Below are 20,925 nucleotides of genomic sequence, written 5' to 3' on the forward strand. Positions count from 1 at the left end.
AAAAAGAAAAGAATTGGAGCGGTGTTTCCCCTTGAGCCTCATTAAGTGCCACAGTATGCGCTGCGCGCAGCGAAATGAAAAACAAAAACGAAAAAAGAGGTCGGCACGGCAGCACATTGTAGTGTTTACGGCAGCTTAGGCCCAGGTCTCGGGATGTGGGCGGACACAATGGGCGTATCCCATTCCACAAAAGCAACCCAACCTACGGATATGCAAGGGCCAATGCCGTCGCCCGCGATATCTTTAGTGCGGGGGTTGCGGGACACACGGCAGCGCCAACGGCAGCACCTGCATGGGAAAATGGGGGGGGATATGACGCGGCCCAGCCAAAAAAGCACAAAGAGACTCTTGCGGTCTACCTACGTTACACACCCCTGGACTACCTATTGCAATGGCGTGGCGGGTAAGTCGGCCCATCCAACGCCATCACTGACGCTCTGTTATGGGCTTACGTGTTTGTTGGCCGCCGTTTGTGCAGTTGTCGCAGTGCCGGCACATAGCAGGTGGGGTGAAAGGGAAGGGTAGTCGGGGACATGGGTTTGAGAGTCTGCCACCCGCGCCGGTACGGGAGGATGGGGGGAGGAAGGGAATGTCTCCAAGATAGATGTAGTAGATAAATGTGTAGAGTCCCCCCTCTTGATCTGCTTCGGTATTGGGATTCTTAATGATTGAATTACATCTGTCGAGCTTGCTTTGTCAGAGTTTTTCTTGGCTAGACGTACCGACTTTCAACAACTCGCCGCATACTCGCGCTGTAGGACCTGGGGAGGAAGGAACCAAACGCTCTCACTCTCCGTTCGACTGCCTGCTTGCCGCCGCAGTACACCTTTAATGGCATTTTGCCCAGACAGAAAGGAAGTGACAAGGAATTAAGCCACCGCAATTTCCAGGATTTCGAAGCGTTTCTCCCAAAAGTTCACCACACAGGGAGACGGCTCAGGACTTCTTGAGCTTCAAAGTCGACATTAGCTGTTCAAGGGGGGAAACAGCCAAGATGCAAATCGCACGCCTTCTCTCGACGATAGTTGTCGGTCTCACTATTGCTCAAGCCACCCCGATCCAAGACAAGACTTCAGCCTCAATCCCCGAGGTGAAAGAGCGGAAAGAGTCACGGAGCAAATCGCCCAAGTACTTTCAGGAATCAGAGTAAGTCATCAGATACTCTCGTCCAATTTCGCGGCTGCTTCGATACTTTTTGCGACGAGATTTGAGATGGGATGAGAGAAGCGACCGAGCGTCTCCTTCCCGAAACTCTAATAATAAACAAGATCACCAATCCTGGTGAATTATTCCACAACTTCCAACGGTTTGCTAATCGGCTCATCCAGCTTCTCGATACACTACGACGCGCGCTTCGCCACAAAACAACTGAACGAGACAGCCCAACGCGAGGCCGTCAGGGTCCTGGTCCAGACCTACCTCTCCACCCTGCGCGACCTCGGCGTGCAGACGTGGCTCATGCACGGTTCCCTACTGGGCTGGTGGTGGAATAAGCAGACCCTCCCCTGGGACTCGGACGCCGACGTCCAGGTCACCGAGAACGGCATCAACTTCCTCGCCGCCTACTACAACATGACCACCTGGTACCACAAGTACCCGTCCGTCCCCAACGGCCGTGTCTTCCAGCTTGAGGTGAACCCAAACTACGTCTACCGCGGTCAGGACAGCTTTGACGAGGACAACGTCATCGACGCCCGCTGGATTGACATGGACAACGGCCTCTTTATCGACATCACTGCCGTCTCTTACGTCGAGGATCACCCCGAGGGCAAGGGCGTGTTGGCGACCAAGAACGGCCACGAGTTCCGTGATACGTATCTGTATCCCTTGCTCGATACCACCTTCGAGGGTGTTAAGGCCAAGATTCCCTACAAGTACAAGGATATGCTCATTTCCGAGTATGGAGAGAAGGCGTTGACAAATCAGGAGTTTATGAAGTAAGTCATCAAATGGAATCATTTCCTGGGTAGCCGTCAGTTGTTAACGTTCTTCTTCAGCCATAAATTTGTCGACAGCAAAATGGAATGGGTTCCTACTGATGAACTCTGAGCCATGAGCTTTAGGCGGTTGTACGATTCTCACAGATAGGTTCAAGGGCGAAGACTTTTGGGCCACTATTTCGGACAAAGTGTCTGTCATTAGAACTAAACGATTTCCATTGGTGGCGTTAGGGAATACCCAAAGCTCTGATTTCGACAGAAAAAATACCAATTTTGGCCACGAGCCTAGTACTTCAACACAATCTGATCATGCATGCTTGCTTCGCGAATCAGACTACTCTTCACGTTTCCTGCTCAGTCCATGGTAAGAGCCTCCACCTCGGCAGTAGCATGGCCGCCTTCTACCATATGGCTGTTCTTCTTGTAGTCGGCAGCGTTCATCTTTTCGAGTTTCTTCCGGGTATCCGAGGTTTCGCCTCCAGCACATCCGTCCACAATCTTCTCTAGATTGGCTCGTAGAGCGTTGAGGTGGACAATCAGGGGGCATTTCATGCCCCGGCTGCAAGTATGCGGGATTTTGCTAGTCATATCGGTGACACGCTGAGCAATCGTCGAAATTGTGGTGTCCTTCTGTGTCATGACATCGTCAGGCCATAGCCGGTGAAGTTTGAGGATGCTGAAATACTCGCCGATACGAGAGCTTTTCGTGCAGATTTCATCGTGCAGTAATTTGTTGCGACAACGGTGGCATTCCTTGGTGCCGGATGGGTGCCGTCGGCTGCAACTAAGGCAGATCCGACGGTTGGTGAGGTATGCTTCGTTCCGAGTCTCCAGGGGGCCCTCTAGTGACCGGATGCGATGGAAAACGCGAACAAATAGATCGTTGATGTGGACAAAGAGCCCATCTAGAATTTGATTGTGTCAGCAGTATTTACTTGGCATTTGTTGACTTCCCTTGAATTCCTACGGTGCGGGAAAATGTGAAAGAGATGGGAGGAACCAGGGGAAACCGAGCCCAGCAGACTCTTACCGAGAGATTTGCACTCATGTAATGTCACGAGGGGTAGGTTCTCGCCCCAGATATCTCGGAACATAAGGGGAAGGTTGTGAACAGCAAATTGCTTCAGCTTAACGAGTTCGTCTTTGGCTTCAAAGTTGTCTGCTGACTTCAATAACATTCCGAGGTCCACTGTGGTTGGCTGTTCGCTGTCGATGATGGTCTGGAGGACTTTGCGACACCAAGTACCGATCCAAGGTACAAGCGCCTTGTTGCACTTCAAAGAGAGATTGGTTTGCGAGACTCGTAGAAGGTCTTCGACTGGGAGTTCTTCGTACTGATCAATGTTGGTGTAGTGCAAGACTGAAAGTATGCATCGAAGGGCTTTTCTATCGATCCGCGAGGACCCAGGGGAGAGACGGATGAAGATGACCTTGCAATCATCTTGTATGCTGAACTCTGCATCGATTTGTTTCGCAAAGGCCGTCGAGGCGACCCGACAGATCTGAGAGGATACCCGGAAGCCGGCGAGCATCGAGTTCTGAGAGTTCAGAAGAATGACGTACAAGTCTCCATCAGGGAGGATGGCTTCGGACAGCTCAGTGTACTGCTGCAGGCGCCCATGAGTCTGCTTCTGCGGGGATTGCTGGGCGTCGAGGATCTGAATAGTGCCCCCAAAAGGCTGCGTCTCGTGGAGCTGTTGCTGCTCAGCATCTTTCCGGACTTCGGTCCCGTCTGCTTGCATTTCGTCCACAATCTTCTCGGATGGTTGAACGTCGCCGTCCATAACGGTTCTTAAGAGGAAGAATGGGGCAGAGGTGGTCGTGGTATAGGGAAAGAGCGAAAAGTCAGATGAAGATGAAGAAAAATATGATATTTGTCGTCTTCAAATATCCAAGAATAGGAGGGCCTTCTGTTCTCGCACTTTCCCTTTGAGATGTCCGTCCCGATAGTAACTACCAGCACCAAAGCGTACGCGTGGGTGAGACCTGCCTAGCATGTTTGGCCGGTGCAAAAAAAGCAGACCAGATATCCACCTTCTATGTACAAAAAAGTAATACCATGGACTACGTCGGCTTACAAGGCTTCCTATAAGACTCAAATATCGAAGTAAATTTCCAGAACATCACAGCATATTTGTTTCTCTTGATTGCTTGCCTTTTTTTGCCAGACAAACAGGCTTCTCGAAAGATGCAACATGCACTCTAAACAACGTGAAAGGTCAGGAGGGTCGCACCCAAACTCTGGTTTGAATTTCTTGGGGTGAATTCGATCAATGACTGCTCCTAAACCAGAATGCTATTGTTGCTGAAATACGGCTATGTTGCAAAAACCAAAATCCCTAATCAAACAAACCCACTTGATGCTTGAAATTTGCCAAGCAATCCGTCCAACCTACCGGCCTTCGCAATCTACCTCCTTGATGGCCTCGTTCTCGCCATTAGCATTGGCGGTAGCTTCATCTGTCGCAATAGGCTTCAGCTTCCAGCCCCGAATACTATCAATCACTCCAACCACCGCGTCGTCCAGCTCGCTCAGTCGCTTCTTCAAGGGACAGTTTTGATCGAGGTCACACCGATGGGTGCTCGTCTCTCTGACCATGTTGAACCGGCGGGCGATTTCGGCGATTGTGCCGTTACGCCATACCTTCTCGTTAGGGTATAGCTGATACTTGGTGAACATGAGTGTGCACTCAGCCACGCGTGTTTCTGAAGAACAGAAGACTGGAAAGTCACATCCTCCAGGCACTTCGCCGTTGAGAGGCTCGCAGTTTGGACAATAGGTGTTCCGGTCCCTCTTATATACGCGTAGACACTTGCTGCAGCGGGAACTGTCCATTCGGCCAATCTCGGATTGGTTCCGCCCAAGGTCGATGATGATTTCCTGTAGGAGAGAGTAAAGACGTCGCTGAACCCCCCTCATCTTCCGCGTTATGCTGCCTTGAAAAACATTAGCCGAAATGTCCACCTTTGCATGGCAACGAGTTACTCACGAACGACACCGTCAGGTAGGGCAGATAAGACCTCATCTGTGGACCAAGCCTCGAAGTCAAAGTCCAATGGGAGCTGTAAAACAGCAGCTTTGGACATCTTTTGGAAATTAGCCCCCTCGCCGAGAGTGGCAGTTGCTACCAAGAGGTAACCAATGTCCCCACACTCCATCTGTCCAAAGTTGGCGAGCCACTGGTTCACCCACGGTGTAAGAGACGTGGCACAAAAGAACTTTTCGCAATGCATGGCGACGACTGCAAACATCTTGGCACTCAGAGTGTACCAACCGTCTTGGTACTTATAGTGTAGAATGGAGAGAATGATCTCCATGGCTTCGAGGTTGGCGTCAGGCAGAGTGATGTCGGGCTTCAGTCCTGTCTGAATCTTGGTCCCTTCCTCAAATTGGGACGCGAATAGAGCGTTGAAGTACTTGGAAGTGACTCTCAGAACGGGAGAGGAAACGAGGAATTTCTTCCGGGTGTTGTTGTGAGCGACTATGAGAGCAGCATCCCAGGAGGGGTGTAGCTCGATCGTCAACTCATCTGTCGTCTGAATGTAGGCCATATTGGTTGAGTTTGGTTGAAAAAGCGTGTTGCTAAGGGATATGTGTCATATGAGCTCAACTTGGACGAGAGTTGAGGGAGCTATGTGAGAATGCCCACGATTGCTTGTCTTGTCTGGATTCAAGATGCGACGTCGAAGAGTGAGTGGATTTGCGAAAGCACAGATGCAAAATATAATATCCTGTTCGCAACGAGCTGGCTGGAAAGATAAAGAAAGAGTCAAATTCTTGGGAAGGTAGAATCTGTGCTTTCAGAAGATATCGGCTGAAGCAAGTCGAAAGTGAGTGTTATTGCTCAAGTCTAAGGGACGAAGGTTTGCCTCATCTAGGTCGGTCGAAGTTGGAGATACTGTTCGGAAGAGCTGCAAGAGATTGAAAGAAGGTAAAAGGCCCTAATTTATTGTGCGAGGAGGTGAAATAAGAAATTGCAGTCGAGGAGGAGCTGAACGGCAGAAGATTGATGTTGAAGGCAGGTATGATGGGAGGTGAGAGAAGGAGAGTGGGGAGATTTAAAAGTCTTCATGTAACGAAATGAAATCGAATTTTACTGTTACTATCAGAGTATTCAGAAAAGCCTGCCGACTTCATACGCCATCGTTAACTGCTATTTGAAGTGGTGCAGAGGTTTGCAAGCCCAAATACTTTCTTTGGCTTGGTAAGAGCCCCAAGGGAAGCAGGAATCAAGCCTTAGTCAGTGGGCCAATCTCGTACTAAGAATTCCCAACTTTTTGCACTGGAAGTATGTCTCAAAACGATTGAATGGGAAGGAAGATTCTTGAGTAGTTACAATGGCATCACAGGCAGTCGACAATTTGAGTTGAGTCAGCATTTATTGCAATTTCATGGGGCTTTCAAGCTCGTCCTCAATTTACATTTACTGGTCAGCAAAACATCGCCTCCTGTACTTGATGAATAATGAGGTTGAGGTCCAGCAAGTGCTAGGTAAATTCCTCGGTAGCTCTCGTTAGAGACTGATCTCCCCTATCATTCTTAGAGAGAGGTAGTCAGACAATATCAAAGCACGCCAGGTGCGTCGAGAGCTTCGAGTGTATTTCCAAGTCTGGACGTTGATTATGCACGGACCACACACAGACCTGCAGGGGTGTCTTGTGTAAAGGGTGGTGGCGCGACACGCCGGGCCCGTACTTTGGTGGACGCGCCGCCCCTCTATCTGCGGCTGTTGCCCTCGATCTGAGCTTGGTGAAGCATGCGCCGAGTACCACAGTAGTCACAATTTGACTTCGTTTTATTCATCAATGACCCATCTCCCGTAAGGTACTCGAATCGTTTTGTTGGTACATTTGCTCTTGCGAAATCATCATAGTCCGCGACCATGACCAGTGAGTTCAGTTGCAGAACCCCACCACCAAGAGCTACTGACGGCCGATAGCCCGAGGGGAGCGCATGCAACAGCGCATGCGAGGAGCTGGGTACGTGTTCCCGGCCTTTCCACGCAGTCTGTCTAACCGTTATATGAAGACATGGACAGATTGAGGATGTCTCATTCCAATTGGACTTTGGCGACGACCTCACAACCGAGATCGAGCCTCAGAACAGCCCCGAGAGGCCACGCCCCCGACCGACACCAACCCCGAACACGTCTGCAAAGCGGCGTAGGTTGGACAGCGAGATAGTGCGATCTGCTGCTACTGCGGTAAATAGTGCGAGCCAGGCACAGAAATTTCCAGAGAAGCCCGATATCTACGAAGTCGAAGAAGGGTCTTCCACAGAATCCGCCCAAGCCACACTCGCGCAACACGCAGCGAGCCCCGATGCCGTTGCAGAGGCCGCCGGCCCAGACTCGGTCGAGTCCCTGCCGCCGCCACGGCCCGCCGCACCAGCGTCGTTTGTATCACCAGTATCGAGGAGGGTGGCAGCAGACAACACCGAGGTGGAGGAGAGCCCTGCAGATGCGCCGGGTAGTGGGCGACGGCGGACAATCACGACTAGTAGCGCTGTCGCGTCGAGCGCGAGATTACAACAAGCACTTTCCCCGGGCGAAAACGAAACCGAGACGGTTCCAATATCTTCTCCTTTGGAGCGCAAAGTACGGCGGAACACGACCAGCACTCGCAGGTCAACACTCAGTTCTCGTGGGAGTCGGAATTCTGCGGCATCTGCCAACGAGGACCTGGATGAGCTCTCTCCGGAAAGGACAGCAAACTCCGTCGACAGGACGAGGTCCCCCGAGCTTTCTTATCGTCGTGAAACGGAACCAGAGGCATCGGAAGCAACTAAAGCGGCACCAGAGCGAGAAACAGCTCTTCGGCCAGACGCTGAATCGATACTGGGGCCAGAGCTAGATGCAATCGTGGACGAAGTCCTGCGCCAGGGACAGGATCACGATGAGAGCCTGGCAGGGGAAGTAGATGCGCATGAAGCAGCTCTACAGCTGGGTCGAAAACGACCGCGTACGAGTCCTCGAAGATCATCTCCTGAACCGGATTCTACGATAGCTGAAGAGAAACAAGAAGAGCCCGCGCCGAAGAGGCGAAGGAAACAAGCACCAAGGAGCCCAGCGAAGCAGAGGCAGGGCGGGCCCAAAGCAGCCTCCAAGGGCAAAGCAGCCTCCAAGGGCAAAGCAGCCTCCAAAGGCAAAGCGGCCTCTCAAGCCAAGGACACCTCGCCAAAAGGTTTACTGAAGCGCAGGAAGAAGCGAGGATCAGATGGAGCCGAGGAGACTGTGAGCATTCCTGTGCAGCGCTTCACGAAACGGGTGCAAATTGCCGAAGGCGGCGAAGACGAAGCCGATGTACTCGCTATGGATATCCCGTTCGCTGGACGTGGTGGTGTGAACACGGTCGACGTGTTGACCCAAATGTGCGATGAGATTATGGAAACTAGCATAGAGACCTTGAAGGAGGGAGTACGTAATGCCCAAGATGCATCCACTAAGAGGGAGTATCGTGTGCAGCAGCGGGCTCTGGAAGCGTACCAGGAGGAGTTGAGGACGCGGCTCCTCCAACATGTGGGTATCCCATCCGAGGCTGGGTTGCCACTTGCTGACTCAAATCCAGACCATTCTCCTCGATACGCTTCATAGCTTGCGCAAGCGAGTGCGCAGTGTGCAGAAAGAGAGGATCACTCTTCGGGACGAAATCATGCGCATCCGTGCCGAGCGAGATCAGGTGGCGCTCCGGAAAGATGCCGTCAGGATTAAGCACGAGAGGGTGACGGAGGAAGCACTGGTAATGTCACATCCTGAGGAGCAACACACACCTTAACTCAGCCTTACAGCTTCTAACCGCCGTTGTGTGCTTACAGAACCAATTGAGCCTTTCTTCACAGATGCATGACATCGACCTCGCCGTGGAGCGCGGTCGCGCGGCACCCGAGCTGGGCCCGGCCGAGAAGAAGCAGGCAGAGTTGGCGAACCTCGAGATTTTAATATCCAGAATTACAGACCAGGCTTGTACACAGAGCGACACAGGAGGCACGCTGAAACAGGTGAAAGATTTCAACGCGTTCCTCGAACGAGCCGCAGTAGCTCTGGAGGGTCGATAGACGAGAGAGGCACACAGAGAGAGACACACAGAGAGAGGCACACAGAGAGAGGCAACAAAAGTCCAAAGCGATGAGGATGCGATGTCTCGCCCACGTCATATCTGATTTTGACGACAGATTGGCGGCTTCATGTACACTACGGCACGATGCTTGGGGCTAACTTGGGGGAGGGAGGGGTTCGACGGGTAGCCTTTGCCGGGGACACCCAGGAAATTCGGCTTTCGGCCCCCCCCACAATAGATGACTTTGATATTTCAGGCCAGTAAGGAGTAAGCAGCTGCTTCACGGGTTCCAATGGCCGGCGTTGACTACTGCGCCGTTTTGGTGCAAACTTAATTCCCCAATAACAGAAACTTCGTGACGCCCCAAAGAGGGAAAAAGCTGTCTTACCCTAAGGTAGGGCGCCATGCTTCTTTTGAATTGAAAGACGAAACTCAGCGCCAAACCAAATCCAAAGCAAACGAAGAGAGTCTGGACCTCCCCCCCCCCCCCATGTTTTCCACATCGTCACGACGGAGAACTTTTTGAACCGACACTATTTTTGGTCATGTTGGCTCCATTCCCCATTTTGACGTCACTAGGCCTTATTCGAGTCGCTGCCATTCTCGTCCCAAACCATCAGACTTCTTTTGTGAGTTCCCTTGCAATGCAGAGGCAGCAAAACCCAGCCATCGTCCGTCATTCTACCGCATCTTGCCTATCTCTACTACTGTGACTGGTTGGGGGAGGGGGGGTTGATCCTTGAATCGGGGTGGCCGTGCATGCTTTTGAGTGCGTAGTATGTGTTGAGGCGTCCGTGTGTGTTCCCACTCTCCGCAATGTGGCGGTCGGCCAGTTGGTAACTTTCACCCTGCCACGCCTCTCCCCGTTTGAGGTAAGGACTGTGAGGTGGCTTGAGCTTCGAGTGCTGCCCAGTGTGCCCGTGTCATGACATCCCATCGCGGAAGTACGGCACTTTTTTTCACAGTCCCCAATTCGTTCCTGCAAAGTTCCTACAATCTAATTCCCGGCCTGCCCTACGCATTACACGCCCCCCCAACCCCTCTCCCCTTCTCCCACTCCCGAGTCCCCCCTTCTCTGTTACTCTGCGTGTCTGCCCCCCTTCCTCCCACCTCTCAAGCCCCTGGACCCTGACTGGCCCTGTGCTTCGCCCGACAACGAAGCAGTGCGAAGCCACAAGGAACCACAAGGGAAATAAAAATGGACTTCGGCCACCGTGTGTGGGCGAATGATTGGGTGTTTTGGTGTGCTCTCGATCATGGTTTGCCGCTTTTGTATGATGAGAGCAAGAGGGCTGCGCTTATTTGGGGGGGCAGTGGAGGGAGCGCGAAAACCGGGAAGGAGAGGGGGGTGTGTGTGTGGTGTGAAGTGAGTGAGTTGGTCTGGTTTGGATAGGATAGGTAGTCCCGACGAGGTTTAGGGATCCTCGGCCACCGACCGCTTCAGCTGGATTGACTGGGTCATTTGGAGAACAACGGGGGAGGGCGCCAGTTCTTGTTGCTGGGTGTGCTGCCGCGGTGGTGGTGGTGGGCGAGTACATAAGGTGGGAGGGGGAAGCTGTTCTAACCTTTCACCTAGCCGTTATCTCAATCTCAATCCACCCTCATCTCCCATACCACAAAGAAGCGTGCGTCTCCCTAGACCGTATATACTACCTTCAAATCACCACCTATCTTTCCACCCACTTTCAAAACACACAACCGTCAACATGCCCGCTCCCGAGGCTCCCCAGCAGCAGGCCCCCATGGAGGTCCCCATTGAGAACGGCATCGTCACCCAGCAGCCTGTAAGTTTACATCCTCCCATACTACAAGCACTCTTGAGTCCAATACTGATGACAAGTAGTCTGCCGAGCCCCAACCCGAGATGGGTCTCCGTGGAGGTGAGGAGGCTGGCTGCGAGATCTGCTGCGGTCTCTGCGGCTGCGATGAGTCTTGCTGCTAAGCGCTTCGTCCATGATTGATGTGGACTGAAGCGGCAAGATGACGGGGGAAACAAAGCTGTTTTGGAAAGAAGGGCGAAGTTCCACCGTTTCGGCGTTTGGGCGATTGTTACCATCACCTACCGATACATGGGCGAGGATTGGCTTGGATTTGAATTAACTACATATATCATCGACAATCAATCGAATATATTACAACTTCATTGAATAGGACTGAACACGTCTGTGAGATGCTGGAGCCAAGCATTGTCGTTCATTGCACAGAGGCTCAAAAAGTCTTGGGATGATGCAAGCGGCAGTCCCTGGGCTGCCAAGCTTCCAAGTGCGCGGGTAGATCTCTTGAAGTCTTGGCACACCTTAGCGAGGTGCTTGGAGGGCTGAGTTGAGAAAGGGGGTTGGGTATCCGTAGGCTACCTTAGTAAGGGAAGGGTGCTGCAGAAACTCGCCCTACCCGACCCATCATCCGCAAGCCGAGACATTTTTTCGCCAGCTTCTTCTTCCCTGGCCACTGCGCCCTGTTCCCAACTGCGCGCCCTGTTTTGATGATCACCGTAACAGAACCATCCGATGGGGACAATCACATTCACCTAGGGCCTCTCACGTCGTCATTCGTGGCAACGGCCGTGCGGTGAAGTACGGTCAACTTTCAAGTAGCCAGGAGAAATGACGATATATCCGTCTCCTTCCCGTCGCTTCCGCGGAGGCAGCCCTCCCCCCATGCAGTCAGTCACAATTGATCTCCGTGCACATCTCACCACCTTTGGCCTGTTCCCAAGCCCATTCCTGTCATTGTTTCAGGCTCTTCGCAAGTCGCGGAGAGTGGTTTCTCAAAACTCTGCGCCATTTGCCCAATCGACTATTCAGGCGAAACGCGAACTCTACCTTATTTGCTTGAATCCCCCCCGTTCCCTGCCTTACCCTACCAACTACCGTGGACCGCGGGACGGAAACTGGATCCCTGGTCTTTCCCTCTCTCAACACGAGATGGGATGAGGGTTTCATGGCCCATGTTCCGACGCTGCCCCTGTTGAGGGAATTATGGGGGCGGAAGAGGGGAGGCCTCGGTGAATTCTGAGGCAACCTATCGTCGTTGCTGCCGTATCATTCTCGCGTCGGTGTGAGGTTGATCAAGTCACGTCACAATCTGAATGCGCATCTTGCTGTCTCCCAATTGGACTATCCCGTAATCAACGTTGACATGGACCAATGATTCGGGATATGGCTCTGAAATAGGCTCAACTGAGCGGAAAATGTTGGAGAGAAAACTGAGCCAGTCTAAGGCTCTTTTCTTGCATTCCCGAATGCATACCTAGTAGTACAGGGTAATCTACAGTCACTTTTACATAGGGCATTGTCTTGATGTGTAACAGCGGTCTCCAACGCAACCGCAATATACCTTACACAATGATGCCCTGGTTTCCTTCAGCTGAGGGCTTCTGTCACAGTAAACCCGAGACAGCATCATCTCGACCGCATGTCTTACTTCCCACCGCCAAACGTCCCCGAGATGCGATCCACAATCGTAGCCTTACCCTCCGCCTTGCGCCTCTCCTTCTCCTTCTCCTGCTCGTCCCACAGCCTCTGCACGTTCTTGGCCACCTCCGCCTTGGCCTGCAGGTCCGCCCGCAGCGCCGCTTCCTCGAACGCCCTCTCCGACTCGGGCAGCTGCTCCAGCTGCTCCTTCCATGATTTCTCCAGGTCCGGTCTGGGCTGCACGACGGGGGCCTCGCCGGCGCCGGCTGCTGGTGCCGTGGTGGGTATCGCGAAGTCGAACTTTGGCACGGGGAGGCCTTCCTTCTTTGCGGCCTCGATGGCCTTTTCTTGCTCAATCATGCGCCCGTAGAGCTGGTCCGCGTGCATTTGAATGTCTTCTTCCACCTGAGCGGGTCGGTCGTTTACGGACTGGTAGCCCAGGGCCTTGAGGAATCTCTGATGGGAGAAGGTATTAGCATCGCCGCTCTCCCAGCTCGAGTTAAGATCGAAGGGTGAAGGGGGGGGGGGGATTCGCACCGTTTGCATGGTATAACACCTCTCAAACCTCTGAACCTGATGCCTGCACATCTGCATCCTGTCCTCCCAGTCGCCGCTCTTCATGCAGTTCACCCACTCCTCCTGCTGGATAGCGCAATTCTCAAGCGCCGCCTTGCCAATGTTGTGCTTCCTCTGCTTGAACCCTTCCAATACGTCCATGAGCTTCTCGTGGTCCGTCTTCGTCTCGGCCTCGACCTCGGCGTAGGGCCGGTACGTCTTCCACAGGTGCGCGTACCGCCCGTCCTGGAAGAGGCTCTCCTTTGGCACCTTTGGCCGTGTTGCGTCCGCCGCACCGGCAATCTCTTGTTGTTGCTGCTGTCCTTCTGACTGTGCGTTTGCGTGTGCGTGGGCTGCTGCTGTTTTTGCTGCTTGAGCGGCGACACGTACAGCCTTGTTTCCGGCTTCCTGGACCTGCTGCTGGATCTTGACCGGGGACTCGCGCTCGAGGAATTCGCGGAGCTTGGGGTCGAGGGACTTGAGAGGGTCGGCAGACGAGGGGCCGCTGGGGCCGAACCAGCCGTCGAACCACCCCATTGCGACTGAGAGAGCTCGAAGAGAGTTCGCAAAGGGACAGGAGGAGCCTTTGAGAGAACCCAGGGGTTTTGTCTTGGTGAATTCGGAAAGGAATAGGAAGTCCAGAGGGGGCCTTTCGGCTTGTCGCAAATTGGAAGCTCTGAGAGAATTTCGAGGTGGGTGGCCGTGACCCAATCAGATGCCTGGAAAGACAGGGATTGGCTACCTGTGCATCGAGAAATTACCGCACTGTACTTGACACTGTTACGTCAAGGGTCCTCCTGTTCTATCTCATGCCAATCATGCTGCTATTAACTATGTACGATGACCTGGGATTTTCTGTAGACAATTTCGTCTCCTTAGCTATCTCTCATTACTGTATTTATCCCATGTGCTGCACAAGGCTATACGTTGGCTTTGCCATGTCATTATCTATCGTTGAGAACCTGAACTTAGGCATCGCGTAGCTAGCTACAAGACTTTGCCTTAGAGGCCCGACTCTCTCTCACGTCGTAGCCCAAGGTAGACCTTGGCCGTCGCGCGGCAAGTCATGACCGGGTCGAGTTGGGCACAAAAACGGCATGTCACTGGTTCACCAAGAGTCTACAGTGGCATATTCAACCCATCCTAATCATTTTTTTCGTTCATTTGACCCGAGGCGTATCGCAGTTTTCCGTTCCCGCAAAAATCACAAGCCCATCGTGTGCCCAAGACAGCCAGAGAAGAATCTCTAGATCACAACCACGTGGCTTGGCTGATCGAATTCATTTTGGTCTCTGATTCTGCATCTATAACACAATCATGTGGATGCAGTTTCCCTGATGACCTCCCATCCTGGTGTAATGAAGAACCCACACCGCAGTCACGCCGTAAATGCCAATGAGCCGATTTAGAACTTGCTGAAGGACTTGACAGCCTTGCCAGTACGGGGAAGAACGCGGAGGACGTTGAAGCGGACCTGGAGCAGGAAGTGTTAGCAAATGATCCTTCTGACTATACAAACGAGCCCCGGGTTCGGGCGTCAATCTTGGATGTCTCGTCGCAAACGTACTGTCTTGCTGAGAGGTCTGCACTGGCCAACGGTGACCTGATCACCCTCCTCGACACGGAAAGCGGGGGAAACGTGGGCGGCGAGGTTCTTGTGGCGCTTCTCGTAACGGGCGTACTTGGGAATGTAGTGAAGGTATTCTCTGCGGATGATGAGGGTGCGGTGCATCTTGGTGGAAACGACGGTGCCGGTGAGGATACGACCGCGGATAGAGACCTGGCCGGTGAAGGGGCACTTCTTGTCTGTAGAGAGAGTCCGTCATTAGCATCTCATTCCCTATGCCTTTTGTATTGTTTCCAAGCGCGCATGGCAACAGTATTCTTTCGCGTGTCGTGGTTTTCCTCCTCTTCTCCTCCAAAATTCCAACACTCTTCTGCCTTCATTTGCAGTCCTTCAACCGAGTCGCAAAGTATCGTCGAAATAAAAAGTCGTGGCCGTCGCGCGCGCATGGGTTTCCAAACACTTCAATCGTTCTCGTTCGCAAACGTACCGATGTAGGAGCCCTCAATGGCAGTGGCGGGGGTACGGAAACCCAGGCCAACGTCCTTGTACCATCTGCGGCCGCTCTTGCCGGGGCGAGCAGACTTCGCCTTGGTCTTCTGGTTAAGGAAGATACCCTTCTGCTTCTGGAAAGCCCTCTCGGACTGGACGGTCAACTCGGTAGCCATCTTGACGTCGTGATGCGGTCGACTGGGCGGGGGTGGGTGCTGTTGAGGGTTAGGAAGTCGTTGATGCTGAGCCGCAACTTTTCACCAGAGTCTGCAAAATCGGGGGTGAGAGAACGTGAGGGTCGGGCCTGCCCTGAAATTGCCATTAGGGCTGTGGACATTGAAAAAATTAGCGAGGCGCCTGCCCCACCCAGGTTCAGCCACGTTCAGCAGATTAGCCACACGTGGAACTCACAGCCACGCTGTAGCACTTCCAGCCACAGCTGGCACAGAGTCTGCACCCTGGTCACAGAGGTGGCCCAAGCGTTGACAGCGGTCTTGGACGCTACCACAGCAACAATATCGCGTCTATTGACATCATTCTCTGCAGGCCAATCAGAACCCTGGCAATGAGTAAACAAGACCCATGACAGCCCACCAGGCTGCTTTAGAGGGAACATACCTGGGTCCTTTGGGTTCATTGACGCCACTACCGATTCCCGTCGCGTAGCTCTACCCAGGTTTAAGAGTTGACATGCGTACGCTTTTCTGTTCCATCTGAGGCCTCTTAGCAGCACATCGCCACCAGCAACATCGACTTTCATTATGGCTTCATTTGGCGATGCGGCACTTCCTTCCACGCGCCGGACACGCAAATCCATCGGAGCGACCACATCCTCGAGAAAGAATGGTGATAAGGAGAATGCAACAATTGACGTTGGCAGCACCCTTGCGGAGAGCAGGAAGAAGTCGCGAAGCAAGAGCATTGGCCCCGGGGGTCTGGACGCTCTGAAAAGTGCGAATGGGAACCGCAGAGCTGTGAGCATGCTTTTCCTGACCACCGTCGTCTCATGCGACTAACATGCGTATCTTAGTCCTTGGCTGTGCCTTCACGGCCTCCGCCGCGATCCATCTTGAAGCCCACAATGCCCTTGCTACCCGAGATCCCACCACACCGAAAGCGCGCTGCCGAACTCATCGACCTAGGCCCGCCGCGGTCAAGCACCCCAACTACTACGACGGACAGCACCGACTCTACAGGCTCAGGTTCCAGGATTGCGTTGCGCACTGAGGAGGAGCAGCAACAGGCAGCCAAGGAGCGCGAGCGCAGAGATGCCAGACGCAAATCCCTCGCAAATCGCAGGGTATCCTTCGCCGCGGAGGCAACTCTTCACACGTTCCATGAGATCGATTTTTTGCAGGATCCGACAGCATCGACAAACAAGTCGCGCCGCAGATCCTCCACCTCAGGCCCCTCAAACGAAGAGCCAACAGACCGGCCATCAACCCCGCCAGAGCAGGATGATAAGGTTGTACCCCAATCCCCCGACAACCAGAGAGAACTGCATCAAAAGAAACGTCGGAGGAGCTCGACCGCGCCACTCATGGAGTTTTCTGATGATGAGCAAGACACCATGGCAACCGGTTTCAGCTCCGACTCCGAGCCGGCAGATGCTGTTGAGGAGCTTGCAGATGAGGAGGAGGAAGAAGCCTCTGATTCGAACAGCGACTCCGACGATGATGACGGCACAATGATGACTGTCGATGATCACGAAGTCACCAGCGCCTCAGTCATGTCTAACCGGACGACAGTAACGGATGATGACAATGACAGCCTGGACGAAGCACTCCGAACAGCTGCTCGACAGGCTGGCACACAAAGGCTTGGTCTCGATGACAGTGACGACGAAGAAGTGATTCCCTCTTTTGGTTGGATCAAGAAGAGCAAGCCTCAAGATGAGGCATCGCAAGATCAAGGGAACACTGCTGCTTCCCCGCCAATCCAGAACAGTCCACCTCAGGATGGAGACGAGGATGACATGGACATGGACATGGACATGGATATGACTGCTGCTGTCGGTGGCATCCTCAATAAAACATCCGGAGATATCGAACCCGACGAAGACATGTCCATGGATGTTACCCGAGTACTCGGAGGAATTCTTTCACGAGATATCAAGACACCGACCGAAACCAACTCGGAGGATCAGACAATGGAGTTCACCATAGCCGTTGGTGCTATCCATAACTCCGACGCCGATGCCGATAGTTTTGATGTCAATGGTGTGGAAAATGAGGATATGTCGATGGAATTCACGAGTGCCATTGGTGGTCTGCTGCCCACGCATCCAAAGAACGAGAGCACCCAGAAGCGTCGGAGGACAACGGCATCCCGCGAAAACCCAGAAGAGGCAACAATGGACATGGATATGACCGTCAGCGTTGGTCGGATACTACCTGCGGCGGACGTGACTATCCATGAAGGGGATGCGACGATGGGCATGGATATGACCATGCCGGTTGGCCGAATCCTGTCTTCACACGACGACTCTACGGATGAGCTGACGACGCCAATGGACATGGCGCTTCCTGTTAGCCGTATCTTGCCGCCCTCTCAAGTATCCGATCAGGATGAAGCCACTATTGGCATGGAGATGACAATGGCGATCGGAGGCATCATTCAACCATCCCAACCTGTTGAGTCTCGCCTTGCTGCCAAGAGACTCATGGAAGCAGAAGTGGACAAGCCAGACACCCCATCAAAATCCATGTCCTCAAAACCTGCGTCGCCTGCAAAGAAGCTGGCTGCCTCGGCCAAAAGACATTCATTCGCAGGGTCGGATAATGCGAGCAGTCCTGGATTCAACCCTTTCCAAGGCAGGAGCATTCGTCAGAGTATGCCAGCTGCAGGCCCTATGCCAGAATCGCCAACTAGAACAAGAACGCCCAGCCCCCCAACGTCTGTCGCTCCGCCCCACGCTGTCGCTGGAACACCGCTCGACAGTTCTCCAGTCAAAACGCCTCAATCAGTGAAGAAGCATGGTCGCTCAAAGTCAAAATCTCCTACCAGGAAGCCTGCAACTCCTTCTCCCGAGAAGACTGCCACTCGCTTGAACATCTTCCAGCAAGATCCAGCCACTGGTGCGAGGACGCCAACTTTTGTTCTGACACCGCAAACCCGAAGGCACTCTGGCATTGGCGCAGACAAGCCTGGACTCGGGTCGCCTCGTGTTGCTGCGCTTCTAGACCGAAGAGGATCTCTCGGTGAGACGGTCCAGGAGTTCGTTCCCGGCAAGGTCCGTGGTGTAACTTTCGCTAAACCACAGGTTATTGAGGATGAGATTGACAGGGCCCGCCAAGAAGAGGAAGACAAGGAAAACGGCAGGAAAATCCTTGAGCGTGAGGCGGATGGTGGCGAAAACGACAAAGACGCGACTTTGAACCTGAGGGAGATGATTGAAAGCTTGAGCCCTCAGAAGAAGCGCTTGCAAAGTCGAAAGAGCCTCCATGTTGGGAGCGCACGAGGTCTCCTTGGCAAGCGTCCCGCCGAGCTCGATGATGAGGAGGATAGTGAGGATCGTGACGGCGTCAAGAGGCTCAAAGGCCATCAAGGCAGCCCAGTGAAGAATGTCAAGCTACAGCAGCCTCCCAGTAAGGCAGAGACCACAGGCCGTAGATTGACTCGGTCTGCTAGGAAGAGCATGGAGGAGAACGCTGCATGGAAAGCTACGCCCACCCATTCTGAATCGCCTCAGAAGCTCGCAAGCTCGGCGAAATCACCAAAGGGGCACGCTCGATTCAGGGATGTCGAGGAAGACACTGTTCCCCACCCAATGAACCTCGAAGGCTCACTTGTCCGAGACGAAGCCGAAATCATTAACGACGATCCGGAGGAGCGTATTCATTTACAAGACTTTCTCAACATGACCTCAATCCGCTTCATGGAGTTGACAACCACCAAGCGGCGTCATACACAAGCTCCAGACATGTTCAAGGACTTTGGTGGCAAGGAGGACATGTCACTGGAGAACTGCGTAGTCGCCGGGGCTTGCACAGTACCTATGCTTGAGCTCTACCAGCATTCGTGTCGCGAACTCAAGAAGTACATCTCCGAGGGACGTCGAATCGTTCGCGAGATCGAATCTGAGACCTTTGAAGAGAACCCGCCCTTATTCCGAGAGTATATGTCAGCATCACCTGATTTCAAGAACATCCTCGACAATCAATTCAAGAACAGCAAAACCCATGCTCGTCTCGAGAGCAAGGCAATGTGGTACGAGTGGCGCATGAAGCTCCAGGAGGGACTGAGGGAGGGTCTTGTCAGAATTGCCGAGGGCATGACCGTCGACGATAAGGTGCTTCAGCAGCAGCAAAAGTCGCTCTCCTCTGTCTTACCTACAATTGCATCGCGCTTTGATGCCCTTGAACAGGAGCACAAGAACCTGCGGGCTATTGCAGAAGAGCTTGCCGATTGCGACCCAGAAGAGCTCGAGGCCGCCAGATCCGACTTGGCTGCACTTGACATTGATGTTCAAGAGAAGACTCGGCGCGTTGAGGAGCTCCGACAGCAACTGGAAGAGGCGGAACAAGACGTGGAGCAACTAACGCAAGAGAAGCAGCAATGCCACGAGGACATCAAGGAGGCTGAGAAAATCCGTGAAGAATGCCGAGGCTGGTCGATTAGCGAGATCAGCGCGCTCAAGGGTAAGTTCTAGGCCCTGCCGCCGAAGACTGACCCCACCAAGACTAACATGCCTGCAGCCCGAGTGGATTCCCTTGAGAAGCAACATGGTTGGGCTGTGACTGGGGTTTCCGGAAGCACCGTCTCAATGACTTATCGCCGCGAGATTGAGCTGGTGTTCGACATGGCGTCCTTCCAGCGCGGCCAGAAGAACTCGCGCATTGACCTGTGGTACATTGCTGCAAATCGCGAGAACAACCCCCTGCCGTCGACGCCAGAAAAGGAATTTTTCCTGCAATGCATCCGGGACCACATCCGTGGCCTGCCGCAGAGCCGCACTAAAATTGCGGACCTCCTCCACATGGTTCGTGCTGCGTGGGACAAGTCTAATTCCACCGCCAACCAAATCCGTCGACTCAACGTCACTTTCCCCACGGCTGTTTTCAGGACTTCGGATTCGTCCATCGCCGTCAAGTCTTCGCTTCTTCTGCCGCCGATCGAGACGAAGGTGTTAGTTGCTCTGGAGATCCGCGCAGCGAGCATGGCGGACGGGATTGAGTTTACTCTGCATCCCGAGGCAAATGTTGTATACGGAGAGCACTTCAACACTGGGAAGATGGGCGAGTTTTTGACTACGCACATGGGTGAGAAGGCATTGTCTCAAGAGGAGGGCGTATCCTCGTGGATCGACGTAGTCGTTGACCTGCATGAGAGGCTCTTGGCGAGAGGAAAAAAGCAAGGTTAAGGAGATGTTATCTGTACCCTGTGATGACTGACGATGGTGGAGCAATTTTTTTTTCGGGAGGCAGTATTTCTGGCAGTATTTCTGGTGTCGTGGCGCGTATGGCGGATACCCAGATCGTGATGCAAAACACGGCTTTTGCTTCCGTACTTAGCTGCACGTTTAATCCGCAATTCATTTTTTCCAACTCGAATCTCTCGTTTCATGTGCTTCGATATCCTGCTTCTTGTTCTACCTGACTTCGTCTAATCGTCGTTGTCAGATACGGTTTCGACCGCAAGGTGAGATTCATCGCTCTTTCAGATGAAGCAAGACGTGCAAACTCGGGTTTTGAGCTTCAGAATCTGAGAAGTTGATGAGATGAGCATGAGGAAACACACTTATAGTGATAGTGGCGCAGATGAAGCAATCCCTGCGATATTTACTTAGAGGTTTGGAGATCAAGACTTGGTGAACGGCTTCTCATCGAGGGCATGATCAACACCACACCAACGCACGACCGCCTCCTACCATGCTCGAGGATCCCTTACTTACAAATGACACGTG

General features: G+C 53.2%; 7 protein-coding genes across 7 annotated transcripts; 4 read left to right on the top strand and 3 right to left on the bottom strand.

Annotated features, from left to right (window-relative positions):
* Window positions 1–994: 994 nt before the first annotated feature.
* CORC01_07969 (uncharacterized protein) lies at window positions 995–2,049 on the top strand (the record flags this gene model as incomplete). Its single annotated transcript, XM_022619604.1, has 3 exons — window positions 995–1,146; window positions 1,329–1,937; window positions 1,998–2,049. 3 exons carry the CDS (start codon window positions 995–997, stop codon window positions 2,047–2,049), a joined length of 813 nt encoding a protein of 270 aa, XP_022473808.1.
* Window positions 2,050–2,294: 245 nt separating this feature from the next.
* On the bottom strand, window positions 2,295–3,724 carry CORC01_07970 (uncharacterized protein; the record flags this gene model as incomplete). The annotated part of the gene is made up of 2 exons (XM_022619605.1): window positions 2,295–2,845; window positions 2,971–3,724. The coding sequence occupies 2 exons, from the start codon at window positions 3,722–3,724 to the stop codon at window positions 2,295–2,297; spliced, it is 1,305 nt and encodes a 434-aa protein (XP_022473809.1).
* A 608-nt stretch (window positions 3,725–4,332) lies between these two features.
* Window positions 4,333–5,492, bottom strand: CORC01_07971 (uncharacterized protein; the record flags this gene model as incomplete). Its single annotated transcript, XM_022619606.1, has 2 exons — window positions 4,333–4,877; window positions 4,931–5,492. The coding sequence occupies 2 exons, from the start codon at window positions 5,490–5,492 to the stop codon at window positions 4,333–4,335; spliced, it is 1,107 nt and encodes a 368-aa protein (XP_022473810.1).
* Window positions 5,493–6,823: 1,331 nt separating this feature from the next.
* CORC01_07972 (AT hook domain-containing protein) lies at window positions 6,824–8,994 on the top strand (the record flags this gene model as incomplete). The annotated part of the gene is made up of 5 exons (XM_022619607.1): window positions 6,824–6,830; window positions 6,881–6,920; window positions 6,970–8,458; window positions 8,508–8,678; window positions 8,755–8,994. The coding sequence occupies 5 exons, from the start codon at window positions 6,824–6,826 to the stop codon at window positions 8,992–8,994; spliced, it is 1,947 nt and encodes a 648-aa protein (XP_022473811.1).
* A 1,708-nt stretch (window positions 8,995–10,702) lies between these two features.
* CORC01_07973 (uncharacterized protein) lies at window positions 10,703–10,938 on the top strand (the record flags this gene model as incomplete). The annotated part of the gene is made up of 2 exons (XM_022619608.1): window positions 10,703–10,780; window positions 10,840–10,938. The coding sequence occupies 2 exons, from the start codon at window positions 10,703–10,705 to the stop codon at window positions 10,936–10,938; spliced, it is 177 nt and encodes a 58-aa protein (XP_022473812.1).
* A 1,477-nt stretch (window positions 10,939–12,415) lies between these two features.
* Window positions 12,416–15,196, bottom strand: CORC01_07974 (uncharacterized protein; the record flags this gene model as incomplete). The annotated part of the gene is made up of 5 exons (XM_022619609.1): window positions 12,416–12,865; window positions 12,947–13,640; window positions 14,377–14,438; window positions 14,532–14,770; window positions 15,019–15,196. 5 exons carry the CDS (start codon window positions 15,194–15,196, stop codon window positions 12,416–12,418), a joined length of 1,623 nt encoding a protein of 540 aa, XP_022473813.1.
* A 585-nt stretch (window positions 15,197–15,781) lies between these two features.
* CORC01_07975 (Spc7 kinetochore protein) lies at window positions 15,782–20,382 on the top strand (the record flags this gene model as incomplete). Its single annotated transcript, XM_022619610.1, has 3 exons — window positions 15,782–15,994; window positions 16,051–19,660; window positions 19,718–20,382. The coding sequence occupies 3 exons, from the start codon at window positions 15,782–15,784 to the stop codon at window positions 20,380–20,382; spliced, it is 4,488 nt and encodes a 1,495-aa protein (XP_022473814.1).
* Window positions 20,383–20,925: the final 543 nt, after the last annotated feature.

Source organism: Colletotrichum orchidophilum (genome assembly GCF_001831195.1).
Source record: "Colletotrichum orchidophilum strain IMI 309357 chromosome Unknown Scaffold_66.1, whole genome shotgun sequence".
NCBI lineage: Eukaryota > Fungi > Ascomycota > Sordariomycetes > Glomerellales > Glomerellaceae > Colletotrichum > Colletotrichum orchidophilum.